Source organism: Phoenix dactylifera, chromosome 8 (genome assembly GCF_051530095.1).
Source record: "Phoenix dactylifera cultivar Ajwa chromosome 8, Ajwa_hap1_PhDact_Kaust_v1.1, whole genome shotgun sequence".
NCBI classification, from domain to species: domain Eukaryota; kingdom Viridiplantae; phylum Streptophyta; class Magnoliopsida; order Arecales; family Arecaceae; genus Phoenix; species Phoenix dactylifera.
The window spans coordinates 32,817,940-32,833,814 of record NC_143197.1 but is presented as its reverse complement, the minus strand read 5'-3'; the positions used below and the strand labels follow the sequence as shown (position 1 = coordinate 32,833,814).

Sequence of the window (15,875 nt, the reverse complement as noted above, 5' to 3'; positions counted from 1 at the left end):
CGGAGCGCCGGCTCAATGATTTCTTTACAGGCCCATTGGCCCAGCAGGCCCTAGGACCAGCCCATTAAAATCTCTCCGCGCCGCTAGTTAATAATCTCGTAGCGAATGATTGGAACATCATGTAGCGCCCGCTAGTTTAGTCGAGAGAGACACAGGCACCGCATGAAAGAGAGATACAAGGGAAAGCTTTGGGTGGGTAAAAGAGATGGAACAAATCAAGAATTGGGAGGTGGGAGAGGTTGAGGAGGTTCTGCTTGCAGCTGGCAACCGACCGGAGAACTCGATCCTCGAAGAGGAGGGGATGAGAGGAGCTCGGCTGCTCCTAAAACTAGCATAAGTGGCGGAGCGAGGGCCACCAATCTTAGCCGGCTTATTACTCAATTGATTCGGATATCTAGGCTCAGTTTGACAGAAACTGTTGGCTGTAGAACTTTCAAAAGTAAAGCTTTTTAAAATAGAGCTTTTACAAAAAGTTTTTTGATGTTTGATCACTACATTTCTAAAATACCGTAAAACTTTAATGTGTGTTTGGTAAACAAAATAAAAAAATACTTTGAATATAACAAAATGACAATAAAGAACACTGCATAGTATTATACAATATAGCATAATAAAATATAATATATATTAATATATAAATATATGATATAGTATGATATTACTGTAATATAATATTATATTATTATAATATAGTAATGCAATATTGTATACGATAGCTAATAATATAACATAATTTGATATTATATAATACAACATATCAACGTATTATAATATAATGTATTATTATATTTATAGTATAATATAATATGAATATAGAAAATATTGTAATTATTATTATATATTAAAGGATATTTAGGGTTCTTTATTTTCTTTGTTGGGACTTCTGTAGATTTCTATAATATAAAAAAATATTTTTATAATTATAATATTTTATCATGGGTATTTTGGTCTAAAAAGAAAAATTTTTATAAATGAAAATAGCTTTCTCATGCATGCTAAAAGTGCTTTTCTGAAGAAGCTACTCCTGAGAAACTATTTTAGCTTTCTAGCAAAGCTAAAACGGTTTTCCGGTTTTTTTTACCAAATACCATATTCCATCCAAAAGTGGTTTTGGAGAGTTAGTATTTTCTGACCCTCCAAAAGCTTTGCCAAATAGGACCTTAGTTTGGTTTAAACTTTAAACCGGGCGACGGCTACGCCATACATATACACTAAAATTTTGGCCGGGCTGGTCTTGGGCTGAAAATTGCAATCAAAATCCAAGTCCAGTCCGTTTAACATAGTAGGCTTATATTTCCTGCTCGGTTTGGTCCGCCGGGTTTATATTCAGATTCAAACTTGTCCGAAAGACTTCGGGGGTCTAGGTAGGACGGAGCACGTATGGTTGCGGAAGTGATCGATATCATGGCCGTCGTTGGACAGCCATTCCATAATAATTAATAGCAATAATGCTGGGATAACCAATAGCTTACAGGCAGGGCCTGGCGTTGGGCGAGCGTGGAGTACATGCAAACCCCGAGCCGGTCTTTGAGTGGTAGTTTGCTGACCTCTCAAGTTTGAGCCCTTGAACCATAAAATATGAAAAACGCACTGTTGGCGTGTAGAACAAGCACAATAGCAAATATGGCTATTAAAGGGAGGGTGAAATCTGCTTTGAGACATCTGCTACATCGCAAAAAATTGTAATGTCTTTCAGGCCGTACATGTATGCCGTAAAGTGAATAGAGTTGCTCACTAGATCGTCTCCTTTGTTGCCCAACATTTCGAAAAAATTTTATGAACGCATCACAGGATCTCTCCTCCACCGCTTTATCACTTTTTTTCTCTTGATTCTGCTGGCTGCATCCACATTAAAGTCGTATGAGCAGCCGTTGTAGTAAAAAAGAAAAAAAAAAAGTATCAAAAGAGAGACCAAGTATGCTAGAATTATGCTATATAACGATAGCAAATATGCTTGGGAAGCATGTAGGGCTCTTGGGCAGCCACCAAACTAGAGGCCCATCCCGCAACCAGAAGTCTTTGAGAAGTCGACAATCCACCGCGCCACCTACCGGTCCAATATCAGGCAACACATCGGCGCGCGAGATATGTTCGATCAAATGGCCCACAGACAACCATCACATGACCATGGCAACCTCTGGTAATTTACTCGGCAGCAACAACAGCGTGTCACGCACATGGTAGGGCCATCTGAGGTTTCCATATTTCTTCACGGATATCGAAACACTGGACTGCCCATTTTTATGAGCTCACGACACCCCAGAGGAGGAAGAACGTGCAGTCCGCCACAAAACAAAGCTACTTTGCTTCCCCCCATCAAACTACCCTGCTTCTACTGGAAGTCTTCTCCCCTGCTCGATGCCACCACGATCACTGACAGATTTTTTCGGCAAAAATGATCAATAATATTTAATAACTTTCGGTGGTCTTTATCCGGAACACTTTCAAAGGAGAGATTTGACCGGTTCGAGCAGGGAAAGCAAGTCACGCACCGCAGTGCCGCAGGACCCAAAAGCAAAAAGAATGTACGCAAAAATAAAAAGGGAGCGGCACGTACCGCGGCTGCTGCGCAAGCAACCACTCCTCGACCCAACTTTAAAAAAAGGTCGGGAAGAACAAAGGGAAATGGGGTGCGAATTGCAATTTGACGCTTCAACTTTCCAAGACTGATCCATACGTCCTTTCTTCATCAAAAGTTTTAATTAAACGAGTTTTAATTTGAGTCAATGTTATCCTCCCAGTCGTGAGTCGTCTGTCGTATACGCCATTAACAACATTTATGAAAGGACCAAAGTACTTTGTGGTATAACAAGGTCGGACGTGAAGAAAAATTGGACTTCGTTTCGCATTGATTTTGGTCAGCTAAAAAATACTTTTTAAAAAATCATAAATTTTTTTTTTTACTCTTCCAAAGCTCACAATATTTAATTAAAAAAATTGGACTCTTATATTATTATAATATTTTTCAGAATAAATATATGCGTTTTTTTATTTATTATATTTTTAACATAAAATATTAAAAATTATAAACTAAAAATATTTTATTATAACAATTTTTGATAGCAGATATAGTTAGAGCAATTGCCAAAACTATATAATAATCTTTATAATAAATATCTAATCAAAAATATTTTCTTAGTTTAGTTATCATTATCAAATAGATATCAAGTTCCAATAGTATTTGAAAAAATATAGTTACTAAATAGTAAATAACCTTTTATTACAAACTTTTTTTAATTAAAAACTTTAAAAGTAAAAGTTCTACTGAAAGCTTTACGATCTATAATAATATTAAAAAAAACTTTTTAAAAAAAAAAAATCCACCGCAGCAACACATTCACCCTCGTCATTGTTGTGATGTTCTCTCTCCCATCTCCCTTACCGTTGTCACGGGCATTGGCATCTCTTTCGGGTTTGCTCTTTTCTAGCCAAAAGCATCCCCCAAGCTCATCGAAAATCGGACTTCACATCACCGCTATTTCCATCATTGCCATCATCCTTACGGCGCTCGGGCTTGGCATCACCAACCTCAACTACATGGCTGTGTCCACTACCACCGCCAACCGCCGCCATCCATCGTCCCGCCCTGACTTGGATGGCCGACCGCTCTTGCTAATGTCTAAATCCGCACCATCCTTGGTCCATCCTCACATAAAATAATACTATTGTTGAAGACCTTCGAAGTGCTGATATGGATCGCTTCCATCAACTTGCAAAATAGCAACAAATTAAGAGCCCATCGAAGTTGGCTGTAGCCAAGCCTTAAGTCAGAAAAGATAAAAAAATTTGGTAATGGTGTGAGAGAAAAAAAACGAATGGAAGTCCGGCTTGTTAGTGTAACATCATTGTCATCATCGTTTCGTGATTCTGAGTCTATGAGGGTCGCACAGTAACTCTTCAAAATTGCATCATAACCGTCCAAGAATATGATGAAACCTCTTAGGGCCACTATACTAATCTTTAATTCTCAGCATGATAGACCGCCCAATACGGGAGGGCTCTAAGTCGATTAAAGATGGATGTCGAGCTCATGAATGATTATCTAACTGAGCTATAAGACTCCATCTGGCACATCCTGTGCCAATGTGAGCTCTCAAAGAATGGTGTTTCTAATCTGCTCAGGTCTTAAACAGATTGAGATAGTTCTTATTTGATTACGCAGAACACACCAGTTTTGCGTTGGACAAATCCAATCATACTACATCATCAAGCCCATCTCCTACCGCATCAAATACCATCGATATTGACGCCCTTCGTGGGACCTATATGGTCGGGGATGTGGTCATCAACAAGCTGGAGGACTCTTCCTCCCGATCTACTTCACACCCTACAACACCAAGACCATCGACGGGGCAAACCCTACAACCTGCTGTTTCTTCGACCTCAAGCAAATTAGGAAACGGAGGACAAGAACCGGCACAATAATGAGGCTGACGTGGCCAGAAAAAACACAGCCACAAGAGGCGATGGAGGGATCGGCAACGGCAGATCACAGAGACGCATATCGAAGACAACCTGGATAATTATCTAAAAGTACTATGGACCTATGATGGTCACATGAGAGGACCATCCGCCCCAGAGAAGTTCAGAAAGTGGAGAATAGCCCGCCGAGGAAAAAAAACCGTCTGAAAAAAATAAAAAATAACGAAAAAATAACTCTTGTTGGATTAATTCTTTTAATAAAAAAACTATATATTTAGTTCACCGACTAAAATTTGGAATACTTTTTTCCCATGATAATCTCTCTCTTTAGCAAAAATAAAATAAATATTTTATACAACTTTACTAACAAAAAATAGAAGCTCCCAAAAATAAGACTCTACAATGTACCACTTTGTCTTACCGACCAAACTTGCCATCATATTCTCCCACCAAAGTCCAAAAATTGATTCAAATTCAAATTTCAAGAAAGTGAAAATGATATAAGATAGCCTCAGCACAACACAAGAACAGAGCCTGTCGGGCGCTACATTACAGACAGATTCCAGTTCGGGTAGCTGACCGGTCACCGAGGATCATCAACCCAAAAGAGCCGGAGACTTGAGCAAAATCCAAAACAACACAGCACGACATGGAGGAAAATGGACAACCACAAAGGAACAAAAAAACCACAAGCCCAATAAGAAATAAAACTTACCATTAAGCCATATTCCTTAATACATTATAGAGCGATAACGCACTTACAGATCGTCGCCAAGATAACATTCTATCTTGATCATATGTCCTAATAACTCCCATCCCTCAAACAAAAATTACAGGAGAGAAAATATACTTCAGGAAACCACCCAAACACTGATTATTATTACCCAAGCCTAAATGCTTGGTCTTTCTTTGCAAGTCAAAAGGCTGCAAGAGAGAGTAATAGGTGGGCTCGGCGAGTAAACATAGAAGAAATTATCTTATTCGATATAGGTACCCACTTCATAATTTTTCTTCCCAAACAACAAAAAACTGCTGGACTTATTTCGACCTTCCCGCGATCCGTCTATTCCCCGGCACCCGAGCAAATCATCAAGCGATCTCGTCCATCCAAGCACTTCCTCCTTCCCAAAATCCAAAATGACACAAGTCTAGATCTACACGACAAATATCACCTACCATTTCTACTGCTGTTTTTTTCCAGTTTCCTCCAATATGAAGTTGAAATCCTAACCTAAAACTGCTGAGAGACTACTTGCTACCCGTAAAAGCGACAAGAGATGTCAGTGACGAGGAGTTAGTAAGTCCACTCCGGGGGTAGGAGAATGTCATGGCTTGGAACGGCAGCTGGCTGAGGATGGAGGTTCCGCTTTGGGTGGGATAGAGCATTGTTGCTCCGGCCAACCAGGGAATCTGTTACCAAAACATACACAAGTTAACAAAAGTCAGGCGAAACGGGATCTGAAAGAAAATTTAAGGAGAGAAAACGGGGGCTTGCCGTGGCCAAGAACAAAGCCGCCAGGATATCGTTGCTGGGCTCCCAATTCCTCCGGGATCAAGTTAAGAGCCTGAACGACTCTAGCCGGCAGAAGCACGGTCGAACAAGCTGATAATTACCCAAACAAAAAAAGAGACGAATGAAACCATGCCGGTAGGCTAAAACCTCGCGTAATGATAGAAGAAAATGACATAACTGATATACTAAAAAACATGATTCCGTTTGGGTAACCTCCGAGCATAATAATCACAAGATCTGGAAAACTAGCAGCTAGTGATTTTCTTAAATGACAATTATACCCAAATTCCATTTAAACAAGGGGAATGCTAGGATGATTACCTGGCTTCTTGAGAGACTCGGTTGGAGTTCCGACCCTCCGGGGGAGGAAGACACCGGTACCAGTAGACTCCCTTCTGGCACCAGGTCCGGTGAGGAAGACAGCTCTCATCCCAGACCCTTGTTGGTGTTGCTGCGGCTGCTGCTGCTTCTGGAGAGGAAGTGGCAGACCAAGTGGCCGGCCGCCGCACCGCCCCTCTCCTCCATAACCGCCGCCGCCGCCACCTCCGACGACCCTCGCTCTGCCCTGCCTCCCCCATGCGGCTGAAAGCTGTTGCTTCATTAATTGCTGCTGCTTCAAATGATAAAACTGCAGAAAAAAACACACAAAGATTAGAGAGTGAAAACATGATGAACAACCATATATTTTAAGTAAGGACAGACGGATCTACCTGAGCCGCCTGCAACTGCTGCTTGGTGAGCACTGGAGAGTTATAACAGCCGGCTTTTTGGGGGTTCTGGGAAGGGGCGGGAAAAGGCTTCCTCGACGGCCCGAGGAGGCCGCGGGCGTAAACGTTCTGTTCGTTTAACCTCAGCCGCATCACCTGCCCTGCGGCTTCGTACAGCACATCCCATGGATCTTCCTTGTGCTGCTCCATCGGTGACGACAACGGTGAGGAAACCAGCGAAGGCCCGTTCGGGCTCCCCTTGCCGGAAGCGGACCACGCGCTCAGAGTCGACTGAGGAGAACCGGTCATCATCCGCATCTTCTCACAAGAAACCCCACAGATCAGTACACCAAATAACAGTAACACCTAACGCAACGACCAAGAACCCTCAAAAGATGAAAGTTGAGAAAGAATACCTTGACGTTGTCACCACAAGGAAGAGCAGAGGACACCTTGTCGCCGTCCTGGAGAAAGCAGTGAGCCATCTTTTGCGCGAGCCCAGCCATATAGTCATCCTCATCGCTTTCGGTTCCGGTCACAGAGTCCACCGGCGATGGCGGATTGGAACCAAACCCGTATGGCAGCTCGCCGGAAAAGCAAACATCGCCCACCCCGGCTGCTTGCGCCTCGCTCCTCCTCTTCTCTCCTCCATCGACGAAGAAATCGTCGCAGAGGAAGTCGGATGGAAGCCAGAACTCCGGGTCCTCCAGATTTTTCGCCATTTCGGGGAACAGAAGAGAACCAGTAGGTGTAGGTCCGGGTGTGGAGGTGGTCGAGGGGAAGATGCTAAAAATAGGAGAAAAAGGAGAGGGTAGACATTACTCCAGTTGGGATTTTGCTGGTTGCAGAAGAAATAATAATAGCCCACACTTGGGAGGGATGGAGGGAGGGAGGGAGGGGGGGGGGGTTGCTGCTCTGGTTTCCACTCGCTGGGGCCCCTTAACAAAGGACGGAGCCAAGAGAGAGAGAGAGAGAGAGAGAGAGAGAGAGGAGGAGGAGGAGGAGCAAAGAAAGCGAGAAGATTTCTCTTTCCGGTGGAACCGAGATGAGAGAGAAGGGGGGGGGGGGGGGGGGGGGACAGGAGGGAATGTCGATCGACGGTAGGAAGTTGAGCGGTAGGTTAAGTCTTCCCGGTTTTAAAGAGAATATGGCGACTTATTATGGGTAAAGAAACCAAAAAATTAAAAAAGGGTAAGGCGGAAAAGCGAAACCCTAGCATCTATTTCCAGTCCCTCCGCTATCCGCCATCCGCCATCCGTCGCGTTACCACGCAACGCTACCTTCTTCCCTTTGTTAATTCTTATTTCTAAATAATTATATACGCGTCGGCAACTTGACGTATCCGTCCTTTGTTCTTTAGCGTCATAGCTTGTGATGGCAAGGAGGAGATCGTCTTTCCACTGTATCCAACTCTAGAATGATATAATTTGCAATAAAAAACATGAAATAATTTCAGTTACTAATAAAAGATTTTGAATTTTGATAAGCGGTCAGTGTCCGGAAACACCAGAAACATTAACAAGCCAACGACAAAAGATGTCACTGGCTTGTCTATTTGAGTATTTTCTTCTCCGGTTGCTTAAACTACCATCCATCCTTCTCTAATTAATTCATTAATCAGCGGTTAGCTCAACAAACTGGGACAGGAAAATAAATCACAAAATATAATATTCCCGTCGTAGGGAAAAAAAATAAAAGAGGCTATTATTATTTGTTCTCGTAAAAAGGCCCAAACACGTCATTGACGTGTAGAGTGGAAATTAGAATCCGGTTTCCGGCGCCAAAAAGATCTGAAACCGCCAGTCCAGTACGGAATGTCGTGCATGACAGGTGGACATGTCTCACCACCACTCTACTCTATTTACTTAGCACAGTACCATACCCACCAGAATCCTAGGTTACCGGAAGGCCCCGTTCCGTTGCAACGGTCATCCACAAAATCTCACCCAATCGACCCCCGGTGAAATCACCGCGGCCCTCCTTCTCGAAAATCGAAATCTGAATCCATGGCGGTGGTGACGTGGCGGTTGTGGAGAAGTTGCCACGTTCGCCTTCTAGCTCGCCGTTCTTCTTTTAAAAAGGCAAAAAAAAATAAATCTGCCGGCCTTGGCAGCGCCGCCGGGGAACCGGACGCCGGAGTCCCAATCGACCGCTAGCTGGTCGTTCTTCTTTAAGAAACAGGAACGTCCACCTTCCTCCGTCCGCTTCGACGACGGTCGCTTTCTGTCGGCTGAATCCATGGCGGTGGTGACGTGGCGGTTGTGGAGAAGTTGCCACGTTCGCCTTCTAGCTCGCCGTTCTTCTTTTAAAAAGGCAAAAAAAAATAAATCTGCCGGCCTTGGCAGCGCCGCCGGGGAACCGGACGCCGGAGTCCCAATCGACCGCTAGCTGGTCGTTCTTCTTTAAGAAACAGGAACGTCCACCTTCCTCCGTCCGCTTCGACGACGGTCGCTTTCTGTCGGCAAAACGGCAGCTGTCGCCCCAGTCTCCCGGACGCCACTCCGTCCCATTAAATCCGGTTGAATCATCCATCCCGCCAAAAATCAAGAAGGCATTTCATAATTATAACCCATACGCGATAAAATAAAATAAATAGGAAATAGAAAAAGGTGCGCAGGGTGTGGGGCGACGCGACCTGCTTACCTGCCGAGGAGGACAGCACGGGCCGAAGTGGGATAAACTGATAAAGAAAAGGCGGGAAGCCAATGGAAGGAATAAAAATATATAGTAATAAAAAATATTCATAGATTTAAAGAATGAATTAAAAAGTAAACGAAGGAGAAGAGCTCTCTGCTCTGCCTTCGGCCGTGCATAGCTTCGAGGCGCTCCTATTCCTGTTGCCTATTATTTTAGTTCCCATTTTTAAAATTCGAAAAGCAAAATAATTTGAAATTTCCAATTTAAAAAATATAAAAGGCCAAAGCCACTGATTTGGGCTTTACCGTAGCCGGAGCTTTTGAATTTCCCGCCGTGGGAGGGACCCCTTCGGGCGATGGACCACAGTCCCCCCCTGCACCGGACGGGGGTGTTGCGTTCCCCAGATCAGATGGAAAGGGGGCCGCGGGGCCACAAGCTCGCTTGACTTATTTTAGCGGAAAGAGATTTAAACTATTTCCAACGCGAACCTACGAGGACTGGAGCCTAGTGCTTTTGGGCGCGGTTTTGGTGCCTAAACTCGCTCTGGCATCCTGAAATTTAAAAGTTAAAAAAATTAGGCGCCAGATTTGGGGCGGGGAGTGGTAGATAGCTGTGTACGTAGCAATTATTGCAGCGGCCAAGTGGATAAGGACAAAGAGAGCGATGCCATTTGCCGTGAATTGTTTTCGCATCGCAGCATCATCATCATCATGCGGCCACGGGGCCGTCAAATCCCCTCGCATGTACAAAAGGATCATTAATTGAAGGGCTTGGAGTTGGTGGGCATTGGATCTCGAACAGGCCTAATCTTAAAGACGGATCACATGGAACTGGGCGGTCACAGTTATCGATGACGAAGTTGATGGGAGGACTGAGCCACATACTCCGGTCGCCATTACATCTAATCATGGCGTATGCTGGTAGACCGGCGGAGCAAGTTAAAAATGATGGGCTCGGCCATATAAGAGGTGCCACGTCAAATCAGAGATTCCTTATTCTACAGACGGTTTTTAGTTGCGATGCACGGAATGGCCTCGAAACAATAGATGGGACCTCCGGATCGCAATTATATTTCCACTCCAATGTTTTCTGATCGCGCACTGCCCCTTCGACCCCTGCTGACACCGGCAGCAGCCGGCTTCTGCGTCTTCCTCTGATTATGGCGAGTTCAGGGGCCCGTGTTATATCAAAAAGGCCGGACTCCGGGCTCCACTTTAGGATGGGGTCAGGTGATGCATGGAGATACGTGTTACTGATGGTTTCTTCCCTTGATGGTATTGAGCTTTGACCTTTTTGAGAGATTCTTATTAAGCTTGCAGCACACCACCATTCTTGGCCTTCATCCTTCCTTTTCTTCTTTTTTTTTTTTAAGATTTTTTTATAGCGTGCAAGCAATTGCCCACGGGATAAGAAAGAAGAAGCCACCACAAAAGTAGGGTCGGTTGCTCTGCCCACCACCTTATATGGCTTTAAATTTTTCTGGATTTCATGGGCCCTACTTGATTTCCGTTTTTATCTCACCATGGTTGCAACTTGCAAGGTGCCTACATTAAATAACATAAAATTTAAGTTTAACAAATTACAATATCATCGGGTTTATTTATTCATTGCATGAAATGGATGAGTTATATAATTTTAATACGAATATATTTAAGAAACTCAAAATACACCATATCTCGAGGTCGTTGTCAAGTTCATCCTAGAGCATGCTGGAAACCTGCAATTCAGTTAAGGACATCCAGTGTGAAGCCTTTTACTTTTTCTCCTTTTGGGCTCGTTTGGTTCGCGGGAAGCATTTTCCTTCCTAGGAATATGATTCCTGGGAAACAAATTCCCAGGAAGAGGATGCCTAGGAAAGTACTTTTGGCATGTTTGGTTGACCATGGGAAAGTGACAAATTTCCAAGGTGCTTATGTTTGGTTGGCCATCTACTTTCCTAGGAAAGTTATATATAATTCCTATTATGCCCTTAATAAAAATTAAGTTTTTAATGCCTCTTTAATGCTTCTTTAATGCTGAAGGGACTTTTTAGGAAAAAGTAAAAATGGAGTGATTCCCGCCTCTCCCATGTTTCTCATGGGAAAGACTTTCCCATGAAATGTGGGAATCACATTCCCATGGGAATACTACTTTCCCTTCTCTTTCCTTTGAAAACTCCAACCAAACAAGAGGCATCTCATTACTTTTCCGTTGACCACACTTTCTCCCCTTCTTTTTCCGCGAACCAAACGAGCCCTTTATGTAGTCGTTATATATATCTTATGAGTCATGCGGTAGTGTCTGCAAGGTTTCTCACTGACAGAAAACCTTTTTGCTTCCACTGTAATTTGATTTTATTGGACAGTAGAATATTTCGATGGAAGCGGTGTGGGATAAGAAAAGTCCTGGATGCCTTAATGAACAAGTATAATGACGGCTTGTGGCGTGGAATGTTCCACTTAATGACGGTGTAGGACGACTAGTGATTGCTCGTGTAAGGCTGGTTCATGATTAAAAGACAACTGACTTGATTGGCATCAACCACAATCCTCGAGCTTTAATCTTTATACGTGGAAAGCAATGGTGGGCACATGGAATACGCTGCTAACGCGATTTTTTTTCTTTTTCTTTTTTATCGTGATTGAAGATGATGACCTGGACTTAAAATTAAGACCTAGAGAAATACTTACATGGCAGTTAATCTTGTACAGTTCTGGGCCTTCTGGCTCAGTTTCGCTACTTCATGAAGAGAAGGAATTCAATTATGTGAACCAGTCTTTGTTTCGAGATTTTTAACTTACTAAACAACATCTTCCGGAAGGATTTGGAGTCACCCTCTACGTGGACTTATCATTCTTTGACAGGCCCAATTGTACAAATCATTAGGATTAATTTTATGATTAAATTCTGCAAGCATGTTTTGAGACAAATGCGTGACAATTTTTGACTTGGATTGTGAGGATCTGCTGCACCCATCACGTTCTAATACACGAAGTCAATACACGATATATGTAAAGCAATTTGCTGGTGCACCGGAGTGGTGCTGGACCTAATATAGTTAAAAAATTTGTGTTGTATTGCTTCTATCACAACACAAATAGTTTCTACCATATACAAACATGAACCATTGATCTACTTTTATCTATTTTTTTTATTTTTTACATGAAAAATTATAGATCATTGATCTTAAAAGTTTTAAAGAGATATACAGACATGCATGGTTGAGAGGCACAAAAATTAGATAGATAAGCCTTTTTTTTGGGGGGGGGGGGGGGGGGGTGAAGAGAGATCCTAACTAAATAAGGATCTTATATTCTTATTTTGATGGTGGATGATTTCACTTCCGACAGATGGTGACGGATTTTGATGACAATAACAAGAGAATCTCGATAATTATCACTACAAAAAAAAGAAAAAAACAGAAGCGCTATTAATTAAAGAGATGCATCGGTTTTTATTCTGATGTATGTTAATTGTAGATACCGTATATTTGTGATCCATTGCGTGGGTCCTTACTCTCTCTCAACCTAAAAACATGTAATCATGCAAAACAATGTCTAACATAACACATTGTAACTTACTCTTTACACCAGCACGAGCGTGACTCTTTTGATGCCCAATGTATTATATCAAATTGTTATATCTATTATTCTATTTCTCATCCAATACAACACTAATTCGGCAAACAAGGATCATCCGCTGCTAGATACAGAGCACGACTATCAATAATGATATGCCATGTATGGCATATAAAGCTATCTCGATAGTTGTTATTGTTCTAATGATAACCATCGAGCATGGTACAGTATTCTCAGGTGTAATTCTCACACCTTAGGAGATTTTGGTCAAAAATAAAAATGTGCAGCGTGGCATTGTTTTCTTTGTACAATATAGTGCTGCTTGTATGCACGGATTCAAGAAGTCAAGACAAGTAGTTATTTTTGAACTCAAGATTCGCATTCATAAATTTTCCAATCGGAGCACTGGTGCTCCCCATGACCACTTAGAAGCTTCACGTCTTCCTCGCAGATCACATGCCATTCCGTAATCGCGTGTCTGAAGACATGCCTACGAGCTTCCACCTCTCTCCCGTTGTCCTGACGAGAAATCCCTCGATAAAAAGAAAAAGAGAGAAGATGGTTGGCCGTCGTATCCTGGAAGAATACATGCACACGGACCAACCTTCCAAAGTCTCAACCTAGAGGATTCCCATCGCCATTCTCCGCCACCAGAGAAAGGTCAAGGACAAGCCGACCTTTCCATGTATACCGTGCCTTCAATACTACGCACGCTAATCAAAATCCAGAGAGGACTCGGTCGTCATCTTAAAAAAAAAGCTTACAGCAACTTGCTCGTAAACAAAAACCAGTAAAGTATTTGCTTTCATAGACCCAAAGGCCTCAAAAGTGGTGAGGGTGCGGTTTTTATTAGGTGGGGAGTGATGGAGGGACGGTGCACGAAGTCTGGCGAGGATTGGGTGGAGGACATGTCGCATTGAATCACGGGAAAGATTCCGGATTCAAATTTGCTGCGCCCATGACCATACATACTGGTGGAGGGGGCTATTCGTTGTCGAGGGCCCCGAGAATCTCTGAATCCTTTGACCATGCTCCATAGCCCTGGCTTCACTCTTATTAACTCCAGCTTCCATTAGTTTATCAACATGCAATCTCTCTTTCACCACTCTCAAATCTACGCTATGCTCATAATGCCGCTGTCCTATATAATGTACTAAATGGACTCACGAGGCATCCAATTCAATTGGCACCTTATTATCTAAGGTGGTGGTTGTTGAATCTCAACTTTTGATTGAGATCATTAACCATCTGTTCATGGAAGTTGGATTGGGTATGAAACTAATTCACCATGAGCTGCCCTCACATTCCTACTCTCTGGAAGTTGTGACATGAATCAAATTGTTATATGGTTGGCTGTCATGTTGATGGATCCATATTATTATAAAACAAGCTGGAGGTTGGCAAGACCTAGCTGAGATACCTAATGCCGGCAGAATGCGAGTGCAAGTCAAGGATCTTGACATCAGCCACAGCCATTTTTTTCCAACTGCAGTTGGCCTAACCAAACTAACAACGGGTCACACTTTTGAGGGAAAGCGATCGACTACCTCCCTCAAGACATATGCAGCAAACTGAGAAAAATAAAAAAAATATTAATTTCCAGCTTCAGATTAACTTCTTTTTCTTCCTTTTGCATTTCATATATTTGTTATTCTTATAAAAAATTGTTATAAACAATTAATAAGAAGCGTATGTATCCTTCTCATTTTTTTTTTTTTAAAAAAAAAAGGCAGCTCATAATGCAAAGAATTGAAAGCAACTCAACTGATCCTTCAAAGAATGACCATAATGCAACGCATAATTGCTGCAACAGTAGTTGACGCAGAAACTGTTTGCATATCTTTCCAGCTCAAAAGAACCTGCACTTGAGAATACAAGCCAAAGCATGAATCAACTTGCAGCGCAACGTTCCAAATACATATATCTATGTACTCAAAAAGAAAATAATCCAATGATAATAACACGAAAAGTGGAATTCCTGTTGAGTCCGTCCTCCAACAGGTTAATCAGCTGAGAATCACAACACCAATAAAAAAAGCCGCTATATATAAAGCGGCATAGAATATCAGAAAACCTATGTAAAACCTGCTGTATTCTTTTGGGGATAATAAATATTATTCCACAGCAGAGAATTTAAGCATGCATTCGAGTCTCGAGTAAATGTCTAAATTTCTTGATAGCAAGATATATAGGCCATCTTGAAAATAGATATGCAAAACGAACTTCTAAGATGTGAACTATCATAGCCGATTTGAAACTAACCAAACCCACCATTAGAAAGGCTTGTCCTCACCAACTGGGTTCGGCTTTGTGGATCCTTGTTTGCCAATCATTTCTATTAAGGGCAGCATTTGGTGTCATTGCAAGCTTTTCTATCCGATTCGCAGCTTTCACTTGCTTTAACAACTCGTTCTGAACATAGATAATGATATTATGGTTGTGCATGATGAAAACTTATAGGCATACAAATACACCAAGACTGAATCCAAGTAATAACCATAAATTATTTCTGATGCTTCCAAAGAGCAGCATGTGTCACAGTTACCAGCCCACTAGTCAATACTCACACGATTAGAAGCTTTGATAGATTGCAAATAAATCCGATATCTGAGCAGCAAATTAAGGGTAATATAGCATTACTAGTATACTTCTCCATAGTGTTATGTGTGTGCATGACATTATGCTAAATTCTTTTAAATTTTGTACAAAAAATGAAAGTTATATCAGAACACCTAGAACTGGCAGGATCTCTAATTTCATCATCGCCACATACTACAACATTGTGCCCTGATAAAACAATTCATTCAATTAGATAAAATATTGAATGATTGTGCATAAGAAAAAGTAATCAGCACCATGAGTTGCAAGGAAGAAATGAAGAAAAGTAGGGATTTACAAATTATTACAAGAGAGTGCCACATATAAAGCTCATAATTCAATTTGATTGAATAGTAAATGATCTATAGATAGAATGAAGCAGTTCGATACTGTTTGATTTGAAAGAACAAACAAGAAATGTATATGTTTAATTTGTAAATG

The 15,875-nt window shown here is 42.0% G+C and overlaps 1 protein-coding gene across 1 annotated transcript; it reads right to left on the bottom strand.

Annotated features, from left to right (window-relative positions):
• Positions 1-5,120: 5,120 nt before the first annotated feature.
• Positions 5,121-7,934, bottom strand: LOC103704103 (uncharacterized). The gene is made up of 5 exons (XM_008787252.6): positions 7,059-7,934; positions 6,646-6,960; positions 6,257-6,563; positions 5,918-6,025; positions 5,121-5,832 (listed from the first exon to the last, which is right to left on the bottom strand). The coding sequence occupies exons 1-5, from the start codon at positions 7,362-7,364 to the stop codon at positions 5,717-5,719; spliced, it is 1,152 nt and encodes a 383-aa protein (XP_008785474.3). The 5' UTR covers positions 7,365-7,934; the 3' UTR covers positions 5,121-5,716.
• Positions 7,935-15,875: the final 7,941 nt, after the last annotated feature.

Coding starts and splice junctions, on each gene's coding strand:
- LOC103704103 (XM_008787252.6), bottom strand. CDS start 7,364: ATGGCGAAAAATCTGGAGGACCCGGAGTTCTGGCTTCCATCCGACTTC. Junction 6,026..6,256: donor CGAGTCTCTCAAGAAGCCAG/GTAATCATCCTA, acceptor GGTAATTATCAG/CTTGTTCGACCGTGCTTCTG. Junction 5,833..5,917: donor CGGCTTTGTTCTTGGCCACG/GCAAGCCCCCGT, acceptor TTTTGGTAACAG/ATTCCCTGGTTGGCCGGAGC.